General features: G+C 34.3%; 1 protein-coding gene across 2 annotated transcripts; it reads left to right on the forward strand.

Moving 5' to 3' along the window:
* Positions 1-4035: 4035 nt before the first annotated feature.
* On the forward strand, positions 4036-10038 carry LOC103713275 (UDP-glycosyltransferase 87A2-like). Of its 2 annotated transcripts, XM_008800145.3 has the most exons (3): positions 4036-4603; positions 5982-6057; positions 8904-9268. In XM_008800145.3, exons 1-3 carry the CDS (start codon positions 4078-4080, stop codon positions 8905-8907), a joined length of 606 nt encoding a protein of 201 aa, XP_008798367.1. In that variant the 5' UTR covers positions 4036-4077; the 3' UTR covers positions 8908-9268. The 2 variants fall into 2 exon arrangements, with proteins under 2 accessions (XP_008798367.1, XP_008798366.1); XM_008800144.2 differs by lacking the exon at positions 5982-6057 and having other exon boundaries at positions 8904-10038.
* Positions 10039-10374: the final 336 nt, after the last annotated feature.

The following is a 10374-nucleotide window of genomic DNA, read 5'->3' on the forward strand; positions in this document are numbered from 1 at the left end:
AATGTAAATCATCAAATTGAAGGAGAAAACTAATTGACATTTGAGTGAAGGAATGGATACCTTTCGACATCGGAGTAAAGAATCCAAACAAACTATTCTTCAAGGCTTGAATAATACCACAATCAACTTCCTAATGCCTTTCGAATTCCCATAAATTCAATTGAAGGGTTGGTTCCCTTTTGATTAGTGTGGGTCGAGATGGGGGGAAGGGATGAAAGGATTTCCCTAATACAATTACAAAACATAAACCTCTTTTTACAATGTTGTTGGAGCGTATTTTGGTTATGAATGAAGGGCAATAAAATAACTACAAGAATTTATATGTTTAGCCACAAAAAAAGTTGTTGCTACCAAATAAATTTCGACACATAATGTATTTAGCAAGGAAAAAAATTCCATAGTAAGGCTTGCAGCCAATTCCTCACCATTAAAATAATCTATGATGAAAATAATAATTTGTCATAAAATATTCAATATTATTCAATATTTTTTGTGAGATCACTAAAAGTAAGTACATGACAAAATGCGTACACCTATACAAGGGATCAAATCAAAGATATCTTGGTTTGCTACCTACCACTTAGCCACTATGAGCACTTTAGCTTGTAATATAAAGTTATGGTTTATTATACTTATTCAAAACTTATTTATGTTCCAAAATATCCTCATTACAAATTTATTATAGCATTTTATATTTCACTAATAATTCATTATGATTAGTTATTTGAATAATATTTTTATAATCGCATATATTTTTCTAAAGCTCTTTAAAAATAGATAATTTATGATTCTTTTTGTTCATGTTGTAAACTAGAAACAATGATATTTAATAAAGAAAAGTTTTAATACTTTATATTTCATATTTTATATAAATAACTTAATTTTTATATACTTTTAATATAAAATAGGTTGGATCACTAACACAAATTTGGTTAAGGCGGTCTTCATGCAAGTTTCATTATTACATCTTAGATTACTCTGGCAAATTTGATACTAGACTTCGTTCCTAACATATAGTTATCTAATCGTCAAAGCTAAATTGACTCATATAACTTGTTTAGCAAATGATTTGAGTTAAATAGCATACTTAACCTATCAAATTTTTTTAATAAAATATAATATATAATCAATTTCATTAAATTTACTATCCCTCTAAAAACTAATAAGCAATAAAGATTCTATTTCAATGAAAGTTGTTAAAAGACATATATTATGCACCCCCTTTATTAATAAATTATTTGCAATACACTTTTAATTAATTAATAATCACTAGTGTATATAAAACTATTAGCAAATAGATTGTGGTTGAATGAAGTTGTGAATGACATATTTAAGCTGGTAAAAGTATTTTAAGTATATTTAGAAAATATAATAGTCAATATATGATCGTTACATCTAAAATATATTGGATATATTTAATATTAATTAATAAAAAATATTTTGAAGTATATATGTTTGAAAAAAAATCAATCTCACATTTAGCAATAGAAACTCCAAATTAGTTTGCAACAAAAATAATTTATCACAAAAAATAAATTATAAATAATTAGTATAAAAAATTATTAGTTATACAATGATGTATACGTGACTAGATCCATTTCGTCATTAAATAGCCATTATTTTGCAACAAATCTACATATATTGCTAATAAATATATATTTAACAATAAAATACTATCATTGCTAAAATATATAAATAATTTTCAATGAAAAATTATTTCTTAATAAAAGTTGTATAATGATGTATAGGTGATAAAATCTAAATTATCATTAAATAGTTAGTACTCAGCAATAAAACAATATATGTTGCCAATAAAAATATAATTAACTATATAATATTGTCATTACTAAAAGTTAATTAGATAATTTGCAACAAAAATAATTTGCATCATAAATTTATATACTAAAATACATGATGAAATACTATTCTCTCACTAAATAGCCTACATTATGCAACAAAACTGTAGACATCACAAATAAATAATTATTCAACAATGAAATGTTGTCCTTGCCAAAAAATAGAAATATGTTTGATATGAAATATAATTTTGTTACCAAATATAAGAATATTAATGATGAAATTAATGCATCATAAAAGATTGCTCATATATTTTTTATTTTTTTTAATATCCATAGGTAGATATTTGGGAATGATATCATTGTCAAAATTAATAATCAATTCATGATAAGAATATATCATCACTAAAATTTATGGTATTCAAGACAATAACTTTTTATTATGAAAACATCATAAATTGTTACCAAAAAAATTTTCACCAAAAGGTCAGAGTGAGAATATTTTGGTACCACAAATTTGGTAATAAAAATTAGGGATGAAATATAATTTTATTGCCAAAAATACTATTTAAATGATATTTCGTGACACACTTTTTATTTTGTTGTTTTATGGTAGTTATTAGTGATAAATTGTATTTCGTAGTAAAATATTTTATCATAGATTGACCATTTTGTTGTAAATATTGTGCTAGATTATAGATGATAGGAAAGATGACATTGCGATGAAAAATAATCTGGTGCTTTTTTACATTGCAACTTTTTTTACATGGAGGGTTATAAATGCCGCAAGTGAAAACTTTATGGCTACTAGTTAGAATACTTCAGATTATAGTTGTACTATTATCAGATTCAATCTGATGACTGGTTCACCATAAGTTTCCTCCTTGGTCTTCAAGTTAGACAGGGTACTTCACATAATGCCTTGTTCTTAAAATAGTTGGTCATGACCTCTTTTAGGCCCCTTCTATCACTAGGCTAAGAATTGCTTGCAATGAAACAATCATGATATGACTCCTTTTTATTCTGTGTATTATTAATAACTCTTAGCTAATTAAGCTATTTAAAAGTCAAATGCTAAATTGAATCTCAATTACTTGAAATGTCAAAATTGGATGTAAGTTCGGATTTTACTCATGTTAATGGATGTGAACACGTATCTAAAATTATTTTTTTTATTGAGTTCTGATGCAGATATGGAATGGTTCCAACCCAAATCTAACCCATTTACAACCTTATTCTTGTCTATACATTATTCAACTTGCTCATCTAGTAAAGATATTGGGTTATTTTTCCATCCATAACTTTCTAATTTTTTTATGGGAAACTTGTATTCCTATTTCAAATTCAAAATTCTGTTTTATTAAGTATAGTTATCCACTTGGCACCCCCAATTCAGAGTTTCAACGAGACTGGGACTATGAAAATTTTTACATGACTACTAGCTTAATAATATAGTTTTTTAAAATTTAGAATTTTAAAATGTTGAAATATAACTTTTATAACTTAAATTATAGAAAATCCTTCTGATTCAAGGATAGCTCCTATAAACATTAACAACTATACAACTTGTCTTCCTGTCCTGCTTTCCTTGGATTCTTGATAGAGCGGATGCAGTATGATTGAGGACGGTGAATCAAATCATGGTACCTTCAGTTGTCATTGCTTTCCTGCAGCTTGGTAAAAAAAAGTTTCCACCATTTTATTAAAAAAATAAAATAATTATAATTAAATAAAAATAATACAGTGTAATTGTTTTTTTAAAAATATAATTACCAAAAAATCATCCAAAAAAATATTTAGGCGATTGAATTTAAAATTTTATTAAATTTATAAAATAAACTAATATAATTAGTAAAATTATAGAATTACAGGCTAAACTAGATGTATATTTATAAATACCATTCGAGAGGTTGGTCAACTGATCCTGGTAATTTTTTTTCATCCATTAAAATTTAAGCCGATGAACTCCAAAATTATTTTTAAATATTTATAAATATAAATTTTATTCAGTCTATAATGTTATAATTTTTTTAACTATATTGGTTCAGTCTATAAACCTAATAATATTTTTAGCCTAACTAACGTAACAGACGCAAAGGCAATGATCCATCCTATCTATAATATAAAGTATATACGGTATCTACGTTTCACCGTACTCATCGGTAAAAGTTTTCTACCACCCCCCAAATTTCCGTTTTCTTGTCATTAAAAGCCTCAAAATATCTTTTTCCAACCCATCTCTCATTCCGCACCCCCAGCAGCCCCTAGTCTCCCCCCGCCAATGGAAGCCACCCACGAGAACGGGAACTCCAGCCGCCGCCTCCTCCATGTGGTGGCGCTGCCGTTACCCGGCCGCGGTCACATCAACCCCATGCTCAGCCTCTGCCGCCGTCTCGCCACCCGCGAAGGCCTCCTCGTCACCGTCGTCGTCACCGAGGAATGGCTCGGTCTCCTCTCCTCCTTCTCGTCCTCCGCCGCCGCCGCTGCCTCGCCAGCGTCGAACCTCCGCCTCCGCGCCATCCCCGACGTCGTCCCTTCTGAGAGCACCCGTGGGCAGGACTACGCGGACTTCATCCAGGCGGTGCTTACCAAGATGGGGGGCCCCGTGGAGGCGCTAGTGGCGGCGCTCAACCCCCCGGCGGACGCCGTCGTGGCCGACGCGCTCCTGCCTTGGGCGGCGGGGATAGGGCGGCGGAGAGGGGTTCCAGTGGCGGCGCTTTTCCCGCAGGCGGCGGCGGTGTTTCTCGCCCTCCACGAGTTCAGGAGCTTCGACGACGGTCGCCCATTGTCGGAGATCCACGCTTCCGGTAAGTGCATAGATTTCCCGTCTAGTTTTATTTTATTTTATTATGCGCATTATTAGAACGTAATCACTAATTACTGGTTGTTTGGGATTAGAATAAAAAGAAGAATTACAAAGAGAAAAGGAGGTTTGCTTTTACTTTTGATGAAGTTGTGTTCGGCTAGAGAGTGATTTCCAAATAGACTCTTGTAAATAGGATATTCTATTCGAAAGTCAAGGGAGAGATGGGAAGATTAGACTCATACCTTAAATCTTTGAACCGAGCACAAATAAAAGCTTGTTTGGAGGGACACAAACTGCTACTTTTAGCTTTCTTCTCTAGATTCGCCATTTAGAGAGACCCATTTGGATTTGTGATTTGCACCTAAAAGCTAACATATAAGTAAAGGCATTACATATTTTACATTTGTTTACATGCTACAGTTAGTGTTATGTTAGTATATTAATTTATAAAACATGAATTCTAATATGATATTGATGTACAAAAATGAATCGTTTAAATTTAAAAGAATCTAATAGTTAGACATAGATCCATTCTCTTCCTTGAGCATATGTCACATTGTATTGATGAGGGAAATAGTGGTTTTGGGGAGCAATGTTGATGACACATCCAGTGCAAGGATCTGAAATATGGTAGTGGGCCAGTTTAATCAAGTATCGGTAGATGGGCATGCTTTAGGGATGTCAAGTTTGTTAGCCTTCCTACAAGCAAGAAAGCAAACCTATCTTCATCAACCCTTTGTCTAGAATGTCTCATTAAGGTACGACAATTCATGTAGCTTTCATGGCTCGAGATCAATAAGGGCCCATGAAATGTTATCAACATTACTTTTTAAGAAATTGAAAAACTCTTTTTTATTTATGATTTTGTTTCAATTGTCACTTTTAGCCATGCTGCAAGAAGTGATGAGCAAGAACAACAAAATTGACTAAATTGCCACTTTATATTTAACCATATTAGCCAAATTTGCATAAGGATATTATTATTATAGTTTCTTGCATTATTAATATTTTGTGACAATGAGAAAGTGAAATTTCATTGCCATTATTAGTCTGTTGCTATCATAACGGTTATAATATATATAAAATTGTTGCTTAATACTAGTTGCTCATTATTTATGTACAGCATATATGACAACATGTAGGTATTATCGACAACCGATTCATATAAGATGAATTTAGAATCATGTGCAAGGAATCATCAACATCACACATATATTGTCAATTACATTAAGTTACTATTAGATAATCTAGTCTCTTAGATTAAGAAGGCTTAACATTACTATCATAAGGAAACTGAAAATTCTATTTCTTTACAAATACATATACAGTAAACAATGTACTTTCAGAAGGTACCAATGCTGTCTGAAGTCTCCTTTCAGATTCGTGCAGGTTTGCTAGTCACTTTCTCACGTACCTGGTAGAATTGAAGTTCCACAGTACTTTAGTTACCAAATGGTAAGCAGCTTTTGTAAAAGCTCTACTTTTCAAAAACTTTATTGCTAAAAGGTCCAAAAGCTCTACTACCAACAGTAATCCCAAACAGAGAATAAAACTAAGAGGCTCCGTTAACCAAAGTTTGGCGTGCTGAATTCTTAGTTTCCATGGCATGTGCTTTTGCTCCATGACATGTACACTTTGACTGCCATCTAAAGGCTGCACTCTAGCTAACTAGCAAGTGTCGTTGGTCAGGATCCTCTCCAACTGGGATATTGATTAAAGAGCTCCAATATTCCATATTGTTGTCATGCATCTCATATATTACTTATCTAATCATGATTGTTATAAACTATATGAACGGTCATGATAGAAAGACTAGATCTCTCCTATTCATGTCTAACTTGGAGAGAAATCAAACTTCTAGGGCCACATCCATGTTGTGGGGCTCCTGGCAAGTGGGCTAATAGCCTAGCGTGTTACGGTGCTTGGATGGGGCCGCAAATCGGTGACAAAGTTGCATAATTTAGAAAATGACCGTCATTAAGAAAATGACAGTCATAGAAAAAGCTGAATTATTTGGGGCCCCCAATTTGTCCTATTGAAGTGCTACAGTTTGTTCAGTGGATGGCATGTGAACATGCGTAGCAAGATAAGACAGGGGGAATATAAAAATTGGGCCCTCCGGGCTGTTTGAAAATTTCTATAGGGTTGGAACAAAAATTCTATAGGTAGATTGGGCCATCTATTTAAGCATGGCTCTGTATCCACCAAACATACCACCTAGCCCAAATTCTATGAGAATTTTAAAAAAGATCTTCATAATTTTTTTTTTCTTCCTACAGCCCAAAGATTAGGATTTGGATTGAGATTAGACAGACTCCTAAAAAGTGCAAGATAGATGGGCCAACATGCCCATTTTCTACAGATGTTTAGCCCAATCCTGTTGAAATATCCAAATAGGCCTTCAGTGTTTTGTTCTTCCTTATGTCAAATCCAACAACCAATACAGATCATGGTGGGTCTTGGATAATATCATATACGATCATCATAAAAGAAAAGGTGTGCTCCCCTGTGAATAGTTCCAAATTGTCAAATAATGGTATGAAATCTAAGGGCAAAATAAAAATCTCGTCTCTAAAACACTCTCAAGCATCTGACTTGAAACTAAGCCTAGTCTTTTAACTGTTTAGGAATGAGATTAGAGGAGTTTATTTGCATCATGCAAAGTTGTAGTCGATGGTAAACTTACCTCTCAGGGGATCTAAGGCCTACCACTTGTCCCATACAAAGGTCTAGACTGTTAACTAGTTCTTGTTTATTACAAGTGAACAATTTACTGTTCACCGGCATCTGGTGAACAATTTACTGTTCACTGGCATCTGGAAATGAAAATAGACACAACCCCAAGCATGAAAGAATGAAAGATGGGTAGTTCTGTGGTATAAATCTGGTATCAGTTTGGTTCACACTCAAGACTCTCTCTTCTACACTGTCACTCTTCTTGTGTATGTAATGTGACAAGAAGCATGACATGGGAAAAGGAAGGATGGATCTCTCCACTTGTGCATGTATTTCACTGACATGTCTGGATAATGGATATGATGTATACTTGTTGAAGAACTCCACTCTTATACAGTGGACAATGTTCAGTATTTCTTTCGTTTTTTTTTTTTTTTTTTTGAGAGCACACAAGATGGGCTGGAAAAGGAAAATAATATTTAATTAATAGCAAGGACTTGATACAATGTGATTATAAGGATGATTAGTGGACTGTTGAAGACTCAGCCACAAGCTACAGGGACTCAAGCATTACCTAGCACACACTAAGACTTTCATTACAAAGTTCAAGCTGTTCTCACATGACCCATTCCTTCACTTTTTGTAGACTCTTAAAACTTTGCCGTTGGTCCAAGTTAACAGCCCAAAACTAGCTGTTTCCTGCCTTGAACTTCATTCGTGTCTGGTTCCGCGGATGACCATTGGTGGCCTAAAAGAAGCAAAAGTTTGTTGCATGGGTATTAAATGAGGTAATAGGATGGGGGCTGACCCTTGGCCATTCAAACCTTCCACTTACTCTATCAATTTTCTCGGTATTTAGTTTCGAATTATAATGGAAACGTCATCACCTTTTTTAACTGTTCACTAATTTTGATAAACAGAAGAACATGTAACTTTCTTAATTCAATTGAATAAATTAAATGAATGTGTGTAGATCCTCTAGTTAACCTTATTTGAACAGAGTCACATTGAGCAGTTCCATTGGAAATAGTTAGAGCTGGTCTCGTAAAACATGCATGACCAGGAGGTTATTGTGTACTTCTGAGCTCAAATTATAGCTTGGAATCAACTCAAAACAATTTTATATTGCAGGCAACTGTGAGGACTGATTTACATCCCCAGTGCATGTGCTTCTACACTAAAAATAATATGGCCAAACTCAAGGGCATCTTAGTATAACCATTAAACCATTGAAACGTGACTTTTTGATGCTATTATTTGACTCATAGTCATCATCAAAAGATATATACTTAATTCTGCACGTACCAATTCAATATTGCATGTCCGGTTCACATGCTTCAATTCCTATAGGAGTTTCTTCTTTCTTTTATTTCTTTATTTTGGTATGAAATATTTCTCAGCCCATTATTTTATTTTTGACCATATGCCCCAAAGGACTTCAAGTAAATCCGGTCTCTCAACCCAGGGAGTCTTTATTTCAAGCCCTATCTGTGGCTGAATTTGCCTTATTGTCATTGAATAGTTCCATAAGTTTCATCAACTTCAAAAAAATCATCAAAGAAGCATTGCAATTACGATAACTTCTGTTATCATGAAATGTGACAGTTTTTTTTTCTATCTGGCAGGTAGAGCAAATGGTTATTTGGACTACATTCCCAGAAACTCCTCTCCACATCTGGCTGACTTTCTCTCAAAATCTTCCGGCCAAAACATGATCAGAACTTTCATACAAGTGCTCTCTTGGTTCAGCACAGCTCAAAGTCTACTCTTCAACTCCTTTGATGAGCTCGAGGGCCACGCCATAAACACTCTTAGGTCCAAACTCTCAATCCCCATCTATTCTGTAGGTCCTTGCACCCCTTATATGACACAGGGGGCCAATCCCCCTGATCCCTACTACCAATGGTTGGACTCTCAGCAAAGGAGCTCTGTTCTATATGTCTCACTAGGCAGCTTCTTACCAATTTCAGATGTGCATATGGTTGAGCTAGCAACTGGGCTTCAGATGAGTGGTGTTCCCTTCTTATGGGTTATGCGTGGAGACTGCACACAAATTAAGAAGCTAAGTGGAGAAATGGGCTTTGTGGTGCCATGGTGTGATCAATTGAGTGTATTATGCCATCCTTCTGTTGGGGGCTTCTTGACACATTGTGGCTGGAATTCCACATTAGAAGGCATATACGCTGGTGTACCAATGGTGACCTACCCTTTGATGTGGGATCAATACCCAAACAGTAAGCTGATTGTGGATGATTGGAAGGTCGGATTTCGGATAAAGAATGAGGAGGAAGAAGGTGTTGTTGGAAGAGAGCAGATAGCAAATGTAGTGCAGAAGTTGATGGACTTGGATGCAGATGATAGTAGGGAGCTAAGAAGAAGAGCAAGAGAGTTCAAAGAGAGATCCCTTAAAGCATCGAATGACGGTGGTTCGTCGACCACCAGCATTGATGCTTTTCTTCAAGATGTTATACGTTGCAAGCAAAAGTTCGCTTATCATAACAAGACCACCTGAACTCAAGTAGGACAACTTGAGTGAGAACTTATCAAAGTAGAGTATGATTCACTACCTCGCTAAATCTATTGTGGATTTGCAGCTGATATAGGTCACTGTTAGCAAACGAAGATTGTGGTTGTGTACAAAAGGGTTTGTTTCCCCTCAGGCATCATCAATTCCTATCTTAGTACACACTTAAATTCGATATAATGCAAGGTCATGACTGCTATACCCAATTTATATTTATGCTCAATTTGCAGTTGTCTCACATAGCCATCTATTACCAACTTCATTGTCATCTTCTGTCCATGTGTCTCAAGGATGACATGGGAAAAGCTTATTTTTCTTCGTGATGTATCCAAGCATCAATCAGAATACTTAACAGAGCTCAAAAAAGCCTTCCCTCTATGTTACAGAAACTATATGAAAGAATTACAACCACCCTTCAAATTTAAGCGAGAAACATTTGACTCCATTTTTTTATTTTTTTCAGTTAGACATGATAAGCTTTTTGTTGCAGTATAACCCAATTGTCTATCTGCACTATACACCGTTAATGAAATATTAAACAAAATTAAAAAATAACTGAAATATTAATGAAA

The sequence above is a fragment of the Phoenix dactylifera genome, chromosome 1 (assembly GCF_009389715.1).
Source record: "Phoenix dactylifera cultivar Barhee BC4 chromosome 1, palm_55x_up_171113_PBpolish2nd_filt_p, whole genome shotgun sequence".
Lineage (NCBI taxonomy): Eukaryota > Viridiplantae > Streptophyta > Magnoliopsida > Arecales > Arecaceae > Phoenix > Phoenix dactylifera.